Genomic DNA, 20,204 nt, shown 5'->3' on the forward strand with positions numbered 1-20,204 from the left:
TGGAATTAGAATTCTCGGAAGCTGATCTGAGGAAAGAGAGAGGAAGTGCAAGTCGATCACTCCACATTAACACCCAAACCGCTCAGGAACGGCAGAGAGAGGTTGCGCAAGTGCCACCTTGTTGCGAGTTACGACACTCCAACCAACACTTTGGCTCCCTCTTATTCTTGATTCTATCCTCGTCTCTTCAGGTCTCCACCGCCAGCATCGCACAGCCTCTGTTTCCGCATCGCGTGCAGGTATCCCATCACTCAAAGCAAGTCTCGCATCCTCAGACCACCTCAACTTAGCGCTGCAGCTCCACGATCCGCACCACTCGAAACTCTAGGCACGAACTGCACTTGCCTCCTCACGTCAAGCCCAACGTCTTCGCATACTCAAATCACGAGCTCATCGACCACTTTCGCACGCTTCTCACCATCTACATACTTATCAAGATGGAGTGCTCCTTCGGTATCACAGGCAAGGGTTACACGATCATCGCTTCGGACTCGAACGCCGCCCGTTCCATCGTCAAGATGAAGTCCGACGTCGACAAGCAAAAGGTGCTCAGCGATCACCTCGTCATGACATTCTCGGGAGAGCCAGGTGACACTCTTCAGTTCTCCGAGTGGATCGAGCGCAACAGCAGACTATACAGCATCAGGTAAGTTCAAAGTGGCACTTGTGCAGTTATTCATCGCATCCACTCTGCCATCTTCCGCGCATGAAGACCTGAATTGCTTACACTACTTATCCCTTGGTTTCTTGATCCCGCTCTGCTATCGTCTCCATGCCCTTGTCATCATCACCGCCACTACAGGAACCACGTCGAATTGAGACCAAAGTCCGCAGCATCATGGATTCGCAAGGAGCTCGCCGAGTCACTGCGATCCAGGAACGCTTATCAAGTCAACCTCCTCCTTGGCGGCTTCGACTTACCCAGCTCCGAACCGGCATTGTACTGGATTGACTACCTTGGAACGCTAGCCACTGTTCCCTTCGCAGCGCATGGCTACGGTGCATTCTTTGCCATGTCGACGCTAGATCGATATCACCGTCCCGATATGTCACTCGAGGAGGGTCTGGACTTGTTGCGCCGCTGCATCAACGAGCTAAAGCAGCGTTTCATTGTCGATCTCGGCACTTTCACCATTCGTGTCGTTGATCGCGAGGGCGCTCGCACTGTTGAGCTCTGAACGGTGCACCTGATCTCATTCGACACCATGTTGACTCGAGCAAAGCCAAGTCTGTTTTTATTGTTGCATTGTAATAGTATCAATTTCTGCCTACGTTTCTTTGTCATGCTGTTGTGAACCTCCTTGCTGCTGGCGTGCCTTTGGGCCTTTGGGCTCTTCCTGAATTACACCTCGGCCGCACTACGTCTTGCTGATCCGCTTCCAGGGTTTTACCTACTCAATATGTGACGTCGAACAGCATACGGTAAGCTAGTGATCAAAGTAATTCCACTCGTACACGTCTGAACACTGAGCTGCAGCGGCTTTACCTCGGGCACGTTATACAGTCTTTGCGAGACTTGGGGTCGAACATCACTATCAAGCCGGATAGCAGAGGCACGCAATGTTCAAGCGTATCACCAATACCCAACCGTAGCAGGCAGCTAAGCTTTCGTTGCCGAGTCTTGCGGTCACTCGTAGCCTCCGTAGCCATCTTCATCGGCGCTGCTGTTATCGTTGTCGTCGTCGTCGTTGTCGTCGTTGTCGTTGTCGTTGTCGTCGTCGTTATCGTCATCGTCTACATAGTCAAATGACTCTGTGGCGACGAATCCTTCATCGTCATCGCCACCGCCACCACCATCGGCACCATCAGCATCGGCGCCATCATGATCCGAGCCAGGCGGAGATGGAGGATCTGGCGAGGTCATCGAATTCAATCTGTAGGTGGGCGGTTTCAGAAGACAAGAGAAAGGAAGGAATTCGGTGTAAGCCACCGGCAAACCAGTGCTTGTTCTGGGCAAGTCGATGAGGCGACCGAATTCCCACGGGATCCGTGGACTGGCACGTCGATGTGATGCTGCGAGCGGACAACTCTTCTGCGCTGCTGACTACTCATTGAATAGAACAGGGTCGAAACTCACATGCGAACAAGGGGCTCGGATACTTTGGCCACCTCGACCAGTCGTTGTCGGAAGTCCTTGCGCAATACCTCGGCATCAGAAAAGCTGGGAGAGGGAGAAAAGCGAGGGTCAAAGGGAAAGATAGAGTGTCAGCATGCGAACATTTCCATGCTGTCCGAGCATGAGCCAAAGTGTAAGCTAGAGCTAGCCTAGAGTCACTACGCTTTGGATATCAAGGAGCATCTGGCAATCTGGTAGGCACTCGTGGACTCGCCACTCACTTGTGAATGACGCAGAAGCTGCGGAGCTTCAGCCAGTCGATGTCTTTGTGCATCTTGTCAACACCAGCGATCTTAGGCGCCACCTTCAGTTGGTCGTCGCCGCCCCAAAGATTGCAGCGCTGTTGCTCTCGGGCGCCCTTCTTCGTTCTCGGCTCTGTTTTGCTCGTCTCGCCTTTCGGTGCGCCGAACCACTTGGTGAACGCTGTCTCCCTGACCGCTGCTTTCAAGGCCTGTGCTTCAGGTGTATCATGGAGAATGTGTTGCCGAATCACTGCCAGGTCCTCCCTCTCCGGTTGCCAGCGGCCTGCGGCGATGAAGCTGCGTCCACCTGGCTTGATCAAAAGGTGGTAGCCAGCGAATGGACCCTTCCTTCCGCCTCGCGAGAAGGAAGCCATGAGATTCGTCTTGTAAGGCGTCTTGTCATTTGAAAATCGGACATCGCGGTAGATTCGATAGGCAATGTCCTTCGTTGGCAGCCACGGGAGCGTAGAATCGACCTTCTCCATGAAGTCGTTCAGCACAGCTTCGGTGAACTCGGCGAAGTTCTTCGAGCAGTAGCGATACACTGCGTCATGACGGGCGAACCAGTGCCTCTCGTTGTTGGCCTGCAGATCTGAGAGGAACTTGAGCACGTTCGGACTGAGTTCACCACGAGCAACGTGTCCGGATTGAGGCGGCCCAACGAGTTTTGCTACAACACGAGTGACGCCGGGTTGGCATTCATCGCCTTTGATGCTCGTCGGTGCTGCGCGCTTGGAGGGAGTTGAGGTGTTCTTCTTTCGACGTTTGGCAGGTCGGTCGCGTTGCTCCTCTTCTTCGCTTGGATCTCCGGACGAGCCGTCCTTGAGCACCTCATCAGCACTTGTCGATCCGCGGTCTCCCGCCTGATACTCGTCCTCGGTCAGATGGTGGACTGCATTCTCTTGGTCGGATTCCTCCCGGTAGCTCAGACGCTTGCCTGTTGAGACTCTTGCAGATCGTCGGGAGCTCATCTGGGCTTGCTAGACCGCGTGCAGGCGTTGAGTCTAGACTTGTATACCCGCGATACCCTGAGCCCTCGAAAAGCAAGTTGGGTGCGATGATGTGGATCTGTTCACGTTTGAGGATGGCAAAGTTGCAAAAAAATGACCTCTTGTGATAAAAAGTGAGGAGAACGGGTCCCGATGATCAACGATTGGTGAGAGTCGCAGCATGATGTCACTACTGTTTTAGCGCAGAAACATACAGATATATACTCGATTGACTAAAGAACGTGGGGAGAGCGTGGTACCTGCCAAAGGTGGCAGTACTTCTACTTAGTGATCTAACTTGACAACGAGCGGGGACTGTGTTGGACCCGATCTCTTGTCAGATCGGTCGTGCCAAATCTCCGATTAGATTGACCTTGCCTGATCTCTTCCGTCACGGCTTATGTCAGCTTATATCATCCTATTGGCTCGTTACCTTGGGCAGCGTTTGGCCCAGTTGAAGGGTCCAAGCCGCAGGAGAGCTTTGTTGGCGCGACGCACGGGCCACTTTCAAACCTGTCAAAGCCCTGATCACCGACAACTTGCTCTCCCAGCTGTTCTTGCAAGAGAATCTACTCAAAGGATGCAAAACAGTGCTCCATATACTGTCTGCTCCATATACTGTCTGTTGTATCTACTCTCCCACAACTATGCAGCATTTTTTTTGGATACAATACCCTGTACACTAACTGATCACAATCAGAGCTTTCCAATGGTATATATGTTAAGTATAGGTTTGTGTCACAGCGACCCAACAGCCTGTTGACTTGCTCTCGACACAAAGAGATATGACAGCCTCTTCCTCTTCAACCAGGCCAAGGCCAGGCAGCTCAGCTTTTTTCGCCCGCATCACCAACTGCGCCAGCTTGCGATACTTCATATACGTGCGTCTGCGCACAATACGACCCAAGTTATATAAACCGTGGGTGTCTAGATAGGCCATTCCATTTTCCTCGTGCCTTTCTCTTCTCCCTTTCCCTTCCTCTGCTTCCACACCTCCCAAGCTCGATTTGTCGCTCACTTGGTTCTCAGACTCTTATCCGAATCTCATTGTTCTCCATACGCTTTACATTCGTCCCGCGATAAACTCGGCGCTCCGTAATCCTTCCTCTCAACAAAGCCTTACAACCCTCCATAAGTCGTTCGTCCTTACTCGTCACGCCGTAAGTTCTTGTTGACCAGCCTCGAGGGCAGTCGAAAGAGGTACTAATCCCTCAGCCAATTTGGTGCTCTCTTCGCACAGTCACCTCTGCAAGATGGTTGCCAAACGTGGAGGCGCTCAAGAGGCGCTCACCCTTTACGGCGCCGCGCCGAGGCCCGACAATGGAAATAAGCAGGGTCGTTCCATGCAGCTCACGACAAACCTGTTCAAGGCTACTCTCAACCTCAAGGGTCTGAAGAACGTTCAGCTCCTCTCCGTCGAGATCAAGCCCATCGACGACCCCGGTGCCGCTCGTCGACCAGGCGCTCGAGAGTCGCTTCCGGTCCGATTGAATCGCGAAATTCTCGTGCATGCTCTTCAAGATGCTGCAAAGAACGGTATCCTCGGTATTACCCAAGACTTTGCCCGCCTCTTGGGATACGATGGTAAGGCGCTTGCCTACACCATGCGTCCTCTGCCCGCTGACAAGCTCGAGTGGGAGACCACTCTGCCGCCGAAGTCCGACTTGCCACCCGTTCCAGGTGCGCCTGGAGCGGTGGCCCCTCGTCCTCCTGCTGCCCCTGCTGGTGCTGAACGAGACTCAAAGCGCCGCTTTAGGATCAAACTCGCTTTTGCTCGTAGTATCGACTTCGGACTCATTCTCGAGGCTTGCCGCGGTGATCGACGTGCCATCATGGCCCAAGCCGCGAATCCCGCCGAGCTGATCCAGGACGGTATCCAGGCGCTCGACATTGTGCTGCGTAACATGCTGCACGACCGTTACCTCTCTGGCACAAGTCAAGCCGCTCAACGTAAGTTCTACGACCCATCGAAAGCCATCCCCATCAGCCAAGGCGCTGAGATCTGGCCTGGATTCTTCCAGTCGGCTCGCCCTTGCGCTGCCGGTCTTGTCGTCAACCTCGACCCAGCTTTCTCGGCTTTCGTTGGCGGCGGTGCCTTTGTTGAGGTCGCTGCTAAGCTTCTCAACCTTGGCGGCGGCGGCGGCGGCGGTGGAGGTGATTTTGGCGGTCGTGGCGGTCGTGGCGGTCGTGGTGGCCGTGGTGGCCGTGGAGGCTTCCGCGGTGGACGTGGCGGATATGGTGGCGACTTTGGCGGCGGTGGCACTGCCCTCACTTCACTTACACAGCAAGATCAACGACAGCTCCGAATGCGCCTCAAAAACATTCAGATTCGCGTTACACATCGGCCCACCAACAAACTCGAGTCGTTCCAGGGCTTCACCGCTCGTTCAGCCGAAGAGACCATGTTCGAGACAAAGGAAGGTAAGAGCTACAGCATCGCTCAATACTTCCTCGAGAAGTACAACCTTCGTCTCCGCTTCCCCCGCCTTCCCTGCGTACGTATTGGTACCCAGAGATCCGCGGTGCCCATGGAATTTTGCGTGGTCGTTCCTCAGGGACCCCTCCCAGCTACGAGCCTGACCCCAATGCAGTCGGCCGATCAGATCAAAGTTTCGGCAATGAAGCCTTCCGACCGCAAGCGCCGCGTTGAAGACATTCGCCGTGAAGTCGACTACGATACCAACCCCATGCTTCAGGGCTGGGGGATCACTGTCGACCGCCAACCTCTAACGACTGAGGGTCGTGTCATCGCTGCTCCTGAAGTTGCTTATGCTCCAGGCTCGCAGCGCCCTCGTGTTGGCGTCGGTTCCTGGAATCTAGTTGGCGCCAAGTTTGTGACTCCTGGCGCAGAGCTGATCACATGCGGTGTCCTTGACTATAGTCAAGCTCCTCTCGGCGCGGTCCAGGGATTCATCGCCGCCCAACTCGATGCTTGCAAGAAGCTTGGTCTTCGCGTCACCAATGTCCGACCTCAGATCGTTAAGCATCGTCCCGATCCTTACTTAGTTAAGGAGCACATGAACGAGCTCGGTAGATCAGCTTTCGCCGAGGCTAAGCAGAGGATGGGCGCCGCGAGGAGACCGCCTCCGCCTCAGATCTTCTTTATCATCCTCGATCAACAAGATCAGGCCTTCTACAATTCGGTCAAGAGGGCTGCCGCCCTCGAGCTCAGCACTCCGGTTGCGACGCAGTGTTTCAACGCTCGCAAGGCTTTCAACGAACGCGGGCAAGCCCAGTACGTCGCCAACGTTGCCATGAAGATCAACGTAAAGCTCGGCGGCACCAACCACATTGTTTCTGGCGAGCGCGACTTGCCTCGTTTCGGAAAACAAACGATGCTTGTGGGCGCCGATGTTACCCATCCTGGTCCTGGCTCGGATAAACCCTCGATTGCTGGGTCCGTTGCCACCATCGACGGCGGTGCTAAACGATACTCGAGCGAATTGCGCAAGCAGACCAATCCGCGTGGTGGAGTTGCCCAGGAGGTGATGCTCCACTCGAAGGGAATGATGCTCGGCCACTTGAAGAAGTGGCAGGCTGCCAACCAAGGTCGCTTGCCTGACTCTATTGTCTTCTTCCGCGACGGTGTCTCTGAGGGACAGTATCAGGCTGTCCTCGACCACGAGCTTCAGGCGCTCAAAGATGCCAGCCGAGAGATCCGCCCTGACGCCAAGATCAAGGTAACCTTTATCGTTTGCGGCAAAGGTCATCACGTTCGCTTCTTCCCCCAAAATGAGCAAGACGTCGCTGGCGACCGCTCCGGCAACCTTCCTCCTGGCATCTGCGTCGACAAAGACATTGTCTCTCCCTTCGGCTTCGATTTTTACTTGCAGTCGCAGGCGGGTCTCGTCGGTACCGCTCGTCCTTGCCACTACGTTGTCCTCCGCAACGAGATGGAGTTCTCGAGTGAACACCTTATCCGCTGCATCAACTCGCTTTGCTACACCTATTGCCGCGCGACTCGATCGGTTTCAATCGTCCCACCTGCCTACTATGCTGATATCCTCTGCGAGAAGGCTCGAGCCTTTGTCTACGGACCCGATGATGGAGAGACTGTCGCCTCTTCCGAGAAAGGTGACATTGAGATGCCCGAGATCAGCGAGCACGAGGCAGGTTCGATGATGGCCCACTTTACCAAGTCGCCTACCTTCACCGATTGCTTGTGGTTCATGTAGGCGGCTCGCTTCATGGGTTCCTCTCTGTCCCTTGCGCGCTACTCTCGCCACCGTGTCCCTCTCCCAGCCCGATCCCTTGGAATTGACATCACAGAACCTCGGTTGGCATCTTCCGAGTTGATCCTTAAGATTAGTCCGCAGCAGCTCCCTCGTCAATGAGCTAGCATTTCCAACCCTTCCCTCGTCTTGCTCCCTCCGAATTCCAGTCTCTTCGTGGTCCGCCAATCGCGTTTGTTTATAGCTCACTATGTCCATGCCCATTTGGTTCTGAACCACTTGGATAAGCATTGAGTTGTCCCGAGAGACAGACTCGGGTAATTGATTTCGCTCGACGTCGACCGAGTGACACACTGGATTGAGTGCTCTGTAGAAAGACCACACCGCCTTCCAGACAGGCACTCGAGCAGGCTGCGACTGATGATGTTATCGATTGACTTCAACAACTCAAAAGAGGCCGGGAAAAGGTCGAAGCGTGAGCGGAGATGCTATCATGAAACATGCTATGGCGTCAGGTAACCATTGCGAAGCTAGCACTGACATCCCAAGCGAGTAGGAGAGGCTTGTCTATCCGAGGTTGTATCCGATCTCTGATCAGATCGACTTTGCCCGATCTCTGATCAGATTGACCTTTGCCCGATCTCTGATCAGATTGACTTTGCCCGATCCCTTTTCGTGTCCGCTTACGTCAACCAAGATCATCATATTGGATCGTCATCTTCATTTATAAAGTTCGCCTATTTTCGGAGAGTCCTGGAAAAGGGCCTGTTCGCCTCTGTGTCCAAACAACAATTACTTCTCCGCAGTCGATCCGCAACCTCATCTTCCTTCTCAGCGACATCAAACCTCATCACCGTGTCGACAGCAGCCACACTCTAGCTATGAACCTGCATTGATTCGAAGCATCGCAACCTTCCGATCGAACGAGCTCCTATTGCGCCTCGCAAAGTTGGTCAGTCAACCATAGAAACCTCCACCTCAAGAACGGGCGCGACCCTCGGACAAAGAGCTTCCATCACCACTGCGCCCTCTCCAGCCAGCAAGCCTCCAACGGCAGTCTGACGAGACGTAGCAATCGCTGCTCTCCTGCGCTTAGCTTCACACCATGTCACAGAGGGACGCGCGCGCTGCTGCGCTGCTCGAGCAAGGGCGCAGACAGAAGGCAGAACTCGATCGCATGGTCAAGTCGAGCTTCGCTCATACCTCCTCATCGTCGTCCAACAGCACTACCTCTCGAGCCGGCAGGATGCATCCTAAGGATAGCAGCGCCAAGTTGCTCGATGCAGAGATTGACTTCGCCCGCAGAAACCTTCGCAACACATGGCTCAATCTTCTGTTCACCTGCACATTCACGCGCGAAGCACAATCTGTCGATGGATACATCTGGAACGATACCTCGTACAGCCTCATCTCTGCCTACCGATCCTATATCTCATCAGCGCAAAAGTCAGTCGATCCGACCGTCCAGGCACCAGGTCGACGCGGCAAGTCGGCTCAGGATGCAGCGCGGGTCAAGTCAGAGTATCGCAAGTTTCTGCTGGATGAGGAACTCTTCTGGCATGAGCTAGTTGGCAGACTCGTCCGCCTCTTCTCACTCGATGAGGCACGCTCCAATCTCCAAGTGCTAGGCATTGACGCCGACAACGACGGCAATACCTCTGTCTCATCATCGCTGCCCACTGATTCCTACGCATCGAGAGCAACACGGCAGGCCAGTGAGCCCGACGAGACACTATCACAAGCAGCGCTTTTTCCCGCCAAAAGAACTCACCTCATCACCCTGCTGCACAAGTTCCTCATCTTCTGCGGTGACCTTGCTAGGTACCGCGAAATGTCATCCCACGATCACGAGAATGATTTACAAGGCAGCCAGAAGAGCAAGGGCCTGCTCAAGTATGACTTCAGCCGCGCTTCTGCCTTCTACGAGCAGGCGCGCCTCATCTTGCCAGACCAAGGCAACCCGTCCAACCAGCTTGCTGTTATCTCGACCTACAAGGGCGACACATTCGGCTCCCTCTACTACTACTACCGAGCACTTTGCGTCAAGACGCCCTTCGCCAAAGCCAAAATCAATCTCGAGAAGTTGCTTGCCAAGCCCACCTCAGCCTACCTCGAGGAAGCAGCACGCTCATCTGATGGTGCTAGCCCAACATGGGATGCAGCCAAAGACAGGCAGGCTCGAGATTCGCAGCTGATCAGCCGGCTCTCGACCAATGTGGAGGAGGCGCAACAGCTCGCAGATTCTTGGACAAAGCAACTTGTCATTCTGCACGGCCTCTTCTACCGACGCAATCACCTCGACCACATCATCTATCTCTCTCGCTCGGTGTTGGCCACCTTCTCGACCTTAATGCGAGCTAGGGCGCTGCGTGCCGACCAAATCGTTCAATTCCTCGTCACTGCGCTTTGTGCCTCCTGGACCACCCGACTCTGGCGCAGCGCTCCTGCTTCGGCAACTCGAGACTCGTCAAGACCCTCATCTGATGGCTCAGAGGACCGACACCGACCCCGAGCGATCCACGGCGAACGATCTTCCAAGAAGCGAGCACCGTCCCCGGAAACAGGCAGATGCGTCGAGTTTCAAGTCACCGCCCATGTGCTCGGTGTGTTCCGCGAGCTGGCAGAAGTAGGCACCTCTGAAAGTCGACAAGCAACCGAAGCCAACAAAGAGGCTGGGCTGGCGATGCAGCAGATGGATGGCCAGGCCAACCCTATCCGCAACCTCACCGCAGTGACTCGCAGAACGTTGCCCGCCTTGCGCATCGTGACCAAGTGGACCAAGACACATCTCGAATACATGCAGCGCATCGAGAAGCGTGCACGTGATGCTATGGAGCAGTCTGGCGAAACGGATCCTGTTGTGGTTAGGTCCGAGATGGAAGTGTCGCCGGACTCGGAGCGTCCGAACCCACATCTCGTCGCATATGCAGACACGCTCGAATCGATGGACCGATGTTGGTCGCAGTATGTGGACCTCATCAACAGCCTTCGATATGCATTCCCCTTTGACTCGCTGCCCAACATTGGTAAGGTGGGTGCTGTAGGCGCACCTGCCTTGTGCCTAGAAGAGGACTCGGATATGAGAGGATTCGCTCCTACGCGCAAGGCAACCCAGTCGACGATTCCAGGCGGCACGACGATCAGCGTTGGAATGGGCGAGGCGTGTGCCAACATCGAGGCGGTAAGGCCAAGCCAGGTGCATCCGAACGAGGAGCAGCTGATGCGAATTGCAGATCTCATGATCGATGCCAAGGTGGTGGCTGAGTCGCATGCAAGCCCCATCCACTTTGACGACAACAACAATGTATTTCTTTACCTGAAAAAGGCTGGTGGCGTGACGCAGACAGCTTCGAGATCGGCTGCAGCTACTACCGCCGCCGCAGCGCTTGCAGAGCAAGCTTCGGGAAACTCGAGTCGATCGGACTCACTGGACGACCCAGTTGAGGCGGCGATGCGTGCTGCGATGGCACATGCCGAAGGGTCCAAGAACGGTGCTGGTATTGCAGATGTTGAGTCTGTGGAGCAGTCGATGCGCGGTGTACAAGTTCGAGACACTGGCGTCGCCGGAGAACAGCTTCTTGTCCCATCGCAAGTCAAGTTAAAGCCGCTCAAGAACAAGGACGACTTGGCTCGGCAGCTGTTTGCCGCCTATCCGATACCATCGCAAGGTCCTCAAGGAGCAGCAACCAGTCAAATGACGCCTTTGAGCTCCAACTCCTCCGCATCGACTCATGGACCTGGGGCTGGTAGCAATCAGGATGCGTTGCTACAGATGCTATCGCAACAGGCTGGATCCAGTCATGCAGGCCTCAATCAGGGCAGCAACAACAGTAGTCATGCCAACATGTTGCTGTCGAACGGAGCTCCTATCAGCTCGATCTGGGCCCCCAATGCATCCGACCTGCCGCCGCATCTCCAATCATATGCGGGCGGTGCGCTCGACATGTACCAGCGACAGATGCAGCAGCAGCAGCAGCAGCAGCAACAGATGGGAGGTCAGCTCGGAAGCGGGCCGTACCAGCACCAATGGGGCAACAACGCTTATCAGCAGCACCAAGGCAACTTGGCAGACGTCTACGGCAACACAACTCCAGATCCGTTCAACCCGCATGGATACGCAGGAGCACAGCAATTGCACCAGCAGCAGCAGCAGCAGCACACCGCATTCTCGCCTTCCCTGCACCCTCCGCGGCAGCGAACGACGCCTCAACCTGGCAACATCCACGGCGACAGACTTGGGTTTGGAGGTGCAGGTGCGATGTCGAGTCCGACGATGCGGGATCCGTACTATCCCGGACCAGCTGGTGAAGGTGGTGCCGGAGGTGCTGCTCATTCGCCTCGCTTCTAGACGTTCAGGAGGGCAACAGTGCTTTGTCTAGTCTCCACTATCTCAGTCTTAGTGCGGTGCTGTGCTCTAATGATAGCCGCGTTACTGGTGCATTCCATTTCGTGCAAACGTTTTCTGGAGTAGCCATGAGCGTGGAGCTCAAGAGTGCCAAAGGGTGATGATGAACGAGAGTTTGCATTTTTTTTTCGTGCGAGAATATGTGTTAGGAAGATCTGAGAAAGCGAAAGACTGCCAACTTTGCTGTTGCAGGCCTGAGCCGTGCGAAAAAAAGAAAAAAGAAAAAGGGCTGCGAATCACAACCCACAATCACCTCCAGCCAGGCGAGCCTTCTCCTTTCCCTACTCTAACCCCCTGACACTCATACCTCAATACCTCTTTGCCGACGCCAGGGCTAACCGACAACCATGCCCACCGTTACCGTCGACAAGGAACACTTCTACAAGGCGCTTGGCCGCCCCTACACCACTCAGGAGTTCGACGAACTCTGCTTCCAATTCGGTATCGAGCTTGACGATGACACCACCGAAGAAGTCACAAAAGCTGGTCTTGGCGAGCGACCGCAATTGAAGATCGACATCCCTGCCAACCGATACGATCTTCTCTGTCACGAGGGTATCTCCCGCGCACTCAATGTGTTCTTAGGCAACATTCCTCAGCCTCAGCTCAAGCTCACCAGCCCTGATCAGATGATCCAAGTCAAGCTCAGCCCCGACGTCGCTCGCATTCGACCCTACTTTGCCGGTGCAGTCCTTCGAAACATCAGCTTCAGCCCAGAGAGCTACGCCAACTTTATCGACTTGCAAGATAAGCTCCACCAAAACTTGGCTAGACGTAGAACGCTCGTTGCTATCGGCACACACGATCTTGATACCATTCAAGCGCCCTTCTCCTACGAGGCTTTGCCACCGAAAGACATCAAGTTCGCCCCACTCAACAAGGAGCACGAGTATGATGCTAGCCAGTTGATGGAGCTTTACGAATCCGATAAGCACCTCTCTCGCTATCTTGACATCATCCGAGACAGCCCTGTCTATCCCGTCATCTACGACACCAACAGACAAGTACTGTCCATGCCACCTATCATCAACTCGAACCACTCCAAGATCAGCCTCAACACCAAAAACGTCTTTATCGACACCACTGCTATCGACGAAACCAAGTTGGGGATCGTGATCAACATCATCGTAGCTATGTTCTCGCAGTACTGCGCTGAGCCTTTCACCATCGAGCCTGTCAAAGTTGTTTACCCTGATGGCCAGATCAAGGTCACTCCTGATATTTGCAGCACACAATTCCTTGCGAGCGTGGACTATATCAACAGGTGTACCGGTCTGAAGCTTTCGCCAGAGGAGATGATTGGGTATTTGAAGAAGATGGGTCACACTGCGACCGTTGACCCTGCTTTTCCTGCGGAAAGGCTTATTGTGTATGTACCACCTACTCGACCAGATATCTTGCACGAGTGCGATTTGATGGAAGACGTAGCAGTGGCTTTCGGTTTCGATAACCTGCCAAAAACTTTCCCGGCCACCAACACTGTTGCTGCTCCTTTACCGATCAACAAACTTGCGGATATTGTGAGGAGGCAATGCGCATACTCCGGTTGGATCGAAGTTCTTCCCCTTATTCTCTGCTCTCATGATGAAAATTTCGCTTGGTTGAATAGGAAAGATGATGGCAAGACCGCCATTGTATTGGAGAACCCTAAGACGGCCGAGTATCAGGTTGTTCGATCCTCTCTTCTGCCAGGGATTCTTAAGGCTGTTCGCGAGAACCGCAAGCATGCTTTACCACTACGAACATTCGAAGTTTCAGATGTTGCCTTCAAAGATGAGGTCGATGAGCCCGAGCGTTGCGCACGCAATGAGCGCCACCTTGGTGCGGTCTACTGTGACAAGACGGCAAGTTTCGAAGTTGTACACGGTTTGCTCGATCGCTTGATGCTCAGTCTAGCCATTCCACGCATTGCTGGCAAGGAGGCTAAGGAGGAAAAAGGGTACTGGATTGAAGAGCTAACAGAAGGAGAAGAGGCAGGAACCTTCTTGCCTGGTCGTGCAGCAAAAGTTTTGCTCCGACTACCTAAGGAACAGTACAACCCAGGTGCTGCTACCAATGCCAAACCTGTTACTGTTCAAGGGGTAAAGGAGAAGACAGCTAGCGCTTTGGACACTGTCAAGGAGGCATTTGAAAACCTTCTACCAACAAATGACGGCAAGAGCGAACAAGTACAGGCTGACCAAGTAGTGGGACAGATGGGTGTCTTGCATCCTTCTGTGTTAAAGAATTTTTCCATCGACTATCCTTGTTCTGCGTTCGAGTTCAACTTGCAACGCTTTTTGTAAAGTGACTGACATAAAGGCAGAACACCTGTAGAAAACGTGTGCAAATCAAACTCCACATTTCACTCATGCCCCATTGCACCACACAAGACGACGAGAATGAAAGTGAGATGAGACATGAGATTGAGAAGGAAAGCGTGAGATAAAATGCAGTGTTGAAACCCGTTGCTGTGATGAGAGAAGCGAAACCTAGGGGAAGGAGGAACCGTGGGGGGAGGGGTGGGGAAGAAACCGATTGTTCTCAAAAAAGAAAGGGGGGGGGGGGGGAATATACAGGATGAAATACGTTGAAGCATCACCATCCCTTCCTAAGACCTAGGACGAGGTATCTAGCGAACATATATCTAGTTAAGGTAATCATCAACAGAACCGCACTCGCAAACCAACATTCTGTCGCCAAAGGCATCGTCTATCCTAGCGACAGGAGGCCAGAACTTGTTATTCTTCAGATGGTCGACTGGGTAGACAGCGCGCTGCCTGGTATACGGCCTATTCCAATCGACCTCTGTGATGTCGTGAATGGTATGTGGTGCATTCTTGAGCAAGTTATTATCCTTAGGCATCTTTCCTTGACGAATCTCCTCAACTTCAGCCCTTATGCTAATAAAAGCTTCGATCAACCTATCGATTTCCTGCAGCGACTCGGACTCTGTAATCTCAATGAGAAGACCAGTGGAGATAGGCCAAGAACAAGTTGGTGGATGGAAACCATAGTCAATCAGACGCTTGGCAAAATCCATAACTTTGAGACCAACATCTTCGAACTCAGCTACATCGATGAGTAGTTCGTGCGCAACACGACCTCTGTCACCGGTGTACTTGAGCTTGTAATCGTCCTTTAGACGGTGTGCGACGTAGTTGGCTGCCAGCAGAGAAGTCTCGGTGGACTTCTTGAGACCTGCCCAACCGAGCATCTTGATGTAAGCCCAAGCGATGGTGAGGATCGAAGCTGAACCCCAAGGAGCAGCCGAGATTGGGTCGATGGCCATTTCACCACCTGTAGAGGCGAGCGGGTGGCCGGGCAAGAAGGGCGCCAAGTGTTCAGCGACACAGATAGGGCCCACACCGGGTCCTCCACCTCCGTGTGGGATGGAGAAAGTCTTGTGCAAGTTGAGATGTGTCACATCAGCACCCATGATGGCTGGGTTGGTGAGTGCCACCTGAGCCTGAAGGTTGGCACCGTCGAGATAGACCTGTCCACCGTTGTCATGGACGATCTGGAAGGCCTCCTGGATGTCCTTGAAGTAGCAACCGGTAGTAGCAGGCTCGGTGATCATCGTTGCCGCCAACTCGTTCTTGTGCTGCTCTGCCTTGGAACGTAGATCGTCTAGATCGATCGATCCATCAGCCTTGGTCTTGACGGGAACAACCCTCATACCAGCCATGATAGCCGATGCAGGATTAGTACCATGCGCACTTGTCGGGATCAAGCAAACATCTCGCTTGCCCTCACCCTTGCTTTCGTGATAGGCCCTGATGATGGACAGACCAGCGAACTCTCCCTGAGCACCGGAGTTGGGCTGCAGCGAAACAGCAGGGAAGCCAGTGATCATGCAGAGATCCCGCTCGAGCTCGCGGATGAGAAGATCGTAACCCTGAGCCTGCTCCTCAGGTGCAAAGGGGTGCAACTGCGAGAACTCGGGCTTGGAGATGAGCATCATCGAGGAAGTCGAGTTGAGCTTCATGGTGCATGATCCGAGAGGGATCATTGCGTGGACGAGGGAAAGATCCTTAGCCTGGAGAGAGTGGATGTAGCGAAGCATCTGCGTCTCGCTGCGGTGGGCAGAGAAGACTGGCTGCTGGAGGAACTTGGATTTACGGCTAAAGTCAGGGACAGCGGGCAGGTCTGAGGAGTCCCAAGAAGCAGTCTTGAGTGGGGAGGAGATGGTGAGACTCTCGGTGGAGGATGCGTCGAGGCCGATGCGAGAAGCGATGCTGAGAAGGTCTTCGGGCTTGTAAGGCACCTCGCCGGACTTGGTGTTCCTGAGAGCGAAGGCGAAGACGTTGAGAAGGTCGGTGAGGTCTTCAATTCTAACCGTCTCGTCGAGGGTGATACCGACACGGGTGTCGCTGATCCTGCGAAGGTTGAGACCGGCCTTCTTGGCCTCCTCGTGAACTCGAACGGCACCTACACCAGCCTTGGTTAGGTCGATAGTGAGAGTGTCGAAGAAAGCACCGTCGCGGTTCACGACGCGAACACCCAACTCGGTGAGCTCGTGCTTGAGCAAACGCGTGAGGGCGTGCACCTTGGCCGCAATCTTGCGCAGACCGTCAGGACCGTGATAGACAGCGTACATGGCCGACATGTTGGCGAGTAATGCTTGGGCGGTGCAAATGTTGGAAGTGGCCTTCTCGCGACGAATGTGCTGCTCTCGAGTCTGGAGAGCAAGTCGGTAAGCAGGGTTGCCACGAGCGTCTTTGGAGAGACCAACAAGACGACCGGGGATCTTGCGCTTGATCGAGTCACGAACAGCAAAGAAAGCTGCGTGGGGACCACCAAAGCCAGGAGGGACACCAAAACGAGCAGCATTGCCGAGAGCGATATCGGCACCCCACTCACCAGGAGGCTTGATCATGGTCAAAGCCAAAAGGTCGGTGGCAGCAATGACCATACCACCGAAAGCCTTGATCTCCTTTGCGAGCGCTTCCCAGTCAGTGATGCGGCCATCGACGTCAGGGTACTGAACGAGGGCACCAATAATGTCGTCTCGTGGAATCTGGTCGGCGGGAGGGAGACGATGACCCTCTGGAGTGCGAAGATCGGTGGCAACCACCTTGATGCCGAACCCTTTAGCTCGCTGACGAAGAACAGCAAGAGTCTGAGGCAAGACACCACGGTCAACGAGGAAAGTCTTGCGCTTGCTCTTGGTCTGACCGTAAGCCAAGATCATGGCCTCGGCAGCTGCAGTACCTTCATCGAGCAAGGAAGCATTGGCAAGATCGAGAGCGGTGAGCGACTTGACCATGGTCTGGAAGTTGATGAGCGACTCGAGACGACCCTGGGAGATTTCGGGCTGGTAAGGGGTATAGGAAGTGTACCAAGCAGGGTTCTCGAGGACGTTTCGCAGAATGACAGGTGGCACTAAGGTGTTCTGGTAACCCATACCGATAAGGCTCTTGAAAGGACGGTTCATCTTGGCGATCAGATCGGCGCGCTGAGCCAATTCGCTCTCGGAGAGAGGCCTGATCTGGTCGTAGAAAGCAGCGTCTTCAGCAAGACGAACGCTGGGCGAGAGGGTGTCAGCAACCAACTGCTCCATGTCCGAGTATCCGAGTGCCTGGAGCATCTTGCTTGAGTCTTGGTCACGGGGTCCAACATGACGAGCCTCGAAGGTGTCGAGAGGGGCAAAGATGGATTTTGCGACGTGGCTGGCGCGAAGCTCGGGAGCGTTCTCGGTGGAGCTGAGTGTAGCGAGACCTCGAGGGTGAGCGCGCAAGGTGATAGCAGAGGTGACAAGGCGTGCTGCTGCGGAAGCAAAACGCGAGCTCGACGCGATCGGCTGCGCAGTTCGGATGGACCGATGGGCGGCGACGCGCGAACGTGTTAGAAGCGACGTGGCGATCATCTTGACTGTATGAAATCACCCAAGCTCGTGCCCGATCGATTCGGGACGGATGGGAAACCTAAGCAATCGACGCACTCGACGCAGTCGATGGTGGTAGAAGTGGCGGCGGGTTAGGAGATGAACAAGCGTGGAACACTTGTCAACTATAATCGAGCTCGTCTGTTGCAGGTCAAGCTCGCCCTAGCTTGAATGCGAGAGAGACAAGGAACCGAGGCGCGATACGGAGGAGGATACGAGGATGATCGTGGTGGCGACACGACTTGACGATTGCCAGCTTAGACACCGCTAGCAACTCGTCCCTACAGATACGGGCTATGGCATTCCACACAAAGCACCTCCCTCAGCCACCAATCAGCTCTTCCAATGTGGGAACAACAATCACACATCAACTGCCAGTTGCTCTAACACAACTGAAAGGGCGTCCAGCACTTTTTCCACAGCAGAGCGCAGTCCCTTTTTTTCTTTTTTCTTTTTTCTTTTTTCTTTTTTCTTTTTTCTTTTTTCTTTTTTCTTTTCTCTTTTTCATACGGAGTCAGTCGCGGATTGCAGGCGTCCGACAGGTGAACCGGCGCGGGGGTGGAACCAATCAGTGCAACTGCGCTTCTGAATTCGCTCGAGATAACGAGGAAGTTGAAGATGCGTCGGCATCCTAAACTGAATCACATGGTTCGCAGAGCACAAGCAAGACACCAGTGAGTCAGAGCTGCATGTCAACATGCATTGATATGCATGTGGGACATATAAGTACTTCAACCATAACACTCAGGAGATGGCAACACTCAGGAGGTGACAACACAGGGGTGATATGAAGAATAGTTCATTATGATCTAGTATGGGCTAAGGGTAGCAATCAAGTATATATATGTTCACATTGTAGCACCTATCAATTAAAATATAACAACCATTATACACCTGATAAGTTGAGCTTGCTAGTAGCTCCTAAACAGTTGCATTTTACCAGTAATCTTCAACTGATTAAGAGTCTGAGGCTCTACTGCCTGAGCTAGCCAAGACCATCAATAACATGGTACAAGAAACCAAAGCTCAAGCCATAGCAAGCAAGGCCAAAGGAGGAAGAAAGGGCAATGCAATGCAACCATGTGTCACTGATAACGAGGCCACCAACGAGTCAGACACCAAGGTGATCAATGACAATGCCAATGAAGAAACTGACTCTGACTCGGACCATGACAATGATGGCAAGCAATACAACTTTCATACCCTAGCAAAGCTACTTGAGCCAGTTCCAAAACTCACATCACACAACTACTATAGTTGGAGTGCCCATATCAAGTCCTTCCTACGATGTGTCCCCCATGCTATGAAGCATCTTGATGGAGCATATGACAAGAAACATCCCAAGTGGAACTGCATGTTCGATGATGCCTTAATGAATGCACTACACAGTACCATCGATACCACTGGAGAGTTCAACATAAATTACTTGATTCTTGACATCATCAGGGAACATCATACATTCCATAATGTATGGAAGAAGATTGAAAATGGACTCACCAATGAGGCTACTGCCATATCTCATTGTATTGCATTGATCGCTCAGCTAGGAGAACTCAGGATGTACAACTCAGATGTACGAAAGCTCATCCAAGAAATAAGAACCATCCAAATGGAGAGCAGCTTACTGGGAAAGCCATTTGTCAGGGGTCTCGCGCCTGAAACCCAGGTCGGTCTGTCGAGATACTCGGTGACTATCAAACTGTGCGACAGCTATTGTCTCAGTATCAGTGACTATCAAGTTGTGCAGTGACAGCAGGTGGCATTCGTTGTATATACTATCGTAGGTTTCGGCTGACCTCTGTGGACACTCCATTCAGGGGTAGCTCGGCACAATCAATATCAATGTTATGATGACACCAAGGTCTGGTGTGAGTGTTGATGATGATGAGGTTGATGGTGTGGGTGGTGAGATTGGTGATGTCGATGATAATGAGGTTGATGGTGTTGATGATAAGGTTGGTGGTGTCAACACGAGTGTCCAGTGTGTTGACTTGATGCTTGAAGTGATCCCCAGACCGCAGTGGACTACTGCCTTCGGTTCTATCTATATCCGGACTGCTAACCTGCTATGGGCGCCTTCGGACGTCAGGTAGTGGTGATACAACACACACACTACGATGAGGAGCAACCTTTGATGGATTGCTGCTATGCTGACTGACACTAATATATACTTATGCTGAAGTGATAACTAGTTATGGTGAGTAGAGTGGATGAGGATCCACTCGACCTATGATGATGAGAAAGCATGGTTATATACCTCTTCACAGCATCGCCAGCGATGCTGCTCCTGCTCTCTCTCCAGAGAGTACCTTCTTCATCGAGTACTGCTCAGGGGCCTCTCCTGCTTGGCACCCCTGTGCCTCTTGAGCTGTGTCGACTCCTTCGACACTGCTCCTCCTCCTCATGACCTGGTG

At 53.4% G+C, this 20,204-nt stretch overlaps 6 protein-coding genes across 6 annotated transcripts; 4 read left to right on the forward strand and 2 right to left on the reverse strand.

The window, feature by feature from the left end:
• Nucleotides 1–437: 437 nt before the first annotated feature.
• Nucleotides 438–1,178, forward strand: UHO2_06606 (putative multicatalytic endopeptidase complex chain PRE1; the record flags this gene model as incomplete). The annotated part of the gene is made up of 2 exons (XM_041555022.1): nt 438–646; nt 803–1,178. 2 exons carry the CDS (start codon nt 438–440, stop codon nt 1,176–1,178), a joined length of 585 nt encoding a protein of 194 aa, XP_041410956.1.
• A 449-nt stretch (nt 1,179–1,627) lies between these two features.
• UHO2_06607 (uncharacterized protein) lies at nt 1,628–3,329 on the reverse strand (the record flags this gene model as incomplete). Its single annotated transcript, XM_041555023.1, has 3 exons — nt 1,628–1,874; nt 2,078–2,161; nt 2,338–3,329. The coding sequence occupies 3 exons, from the start codon at nt 3,327–3,329 to the stop codon at nt 1,628–1,630; spliced, it is 1,323 nt and encodes a 440-aa protein (XP_041410957.1).
• Nucleotides 3,330–4,600: 1,271 nt separating this feature from the next.
• On the forward strand, nt 4,601–7,522 carry UHO2_06608 (uncharacterized protein; the record flags this gene model as incomplete). Its single annotated transcript, XM_041555024.1, has 1 exon — nt 4,601–7,522. The coding sequence occupies one exon, from the start codon at nt 4,601–4,603 to the stop codon at nt 7,520–7,522; it is 2,922 nt and encodes a 973-aa protein (XP_041410958.1).
• Nucleotides 7,523–8,624: 1,102 nt separating this feature from the next.
• On the forward strand, nt 8,625–11,867 carry UHO2_06609 (uncharacterized protein; the record flags this gene model as incomplete). The annotated part of the gene is made up of 1 exon (XM_041555025.1): nt 8,625–11,867. One exon carries the CDS (start codon nt 8,625–8,627, stop codon nt 11,865–11,867), a length of 3,243 nt encoding a protein of 1,080 aa, XP_041410959.1.
• A 404-nt stretch (nt 11,868–12,271) lies between these two features.
• Nucleotides 12,272–14,209, forward strand: UHO2_06610 (putative FRS1 - phenylalanyl-tRNA synthetase, beta subunit, cytosolic; the record flags this gene model as incomplete). Its single annotated transcript, XM_041555026.1, has 1 exon — nt 12,272–14,209. One exon carries the CDS (start codon nt 12,272–12,274, stop codon nt 14,207–14,209), a length of 1,938 nt encoding a protein of 645 aa, XP_041410960.1.
• A 341-nt stretch (nt 14,210–14,550) lies between these two features.
• UHO2_06611 (putative GCV2 - glycine decarboxylase P subunit) lies at nt 14,551–17,772 on the reverse strand (the record flags this gene model as incomplete). Its single annotated transcript, XM_041555027.1, has 1 exon — nt 14,551–17,772. The coding sequence occupies one exon, from the start codon at nt 17,770–17,772 to the stop codon at nt 14,551–14,553; it is 3,222 nt and encodes a 1,073-aa protein (XP_041410961.1).
• Between the last annotated feature and the right edge of the window lie 2,432 nt (nt 17,773–20,204).

This window comes from Ustilago hordei (genome assembly GCF_900519145.1).
Source record: "Ustilago hordei strain Uho2 genome assembly, contig: UHO2_contig_19, whole genome shotgun sequence".
NCBI lineage: Eukaryota > Fungi > Basidiomycota > Ustilaginomycetes > Ustilaginales > Ustilaginaceae > Ustilago > Ustilago hordei.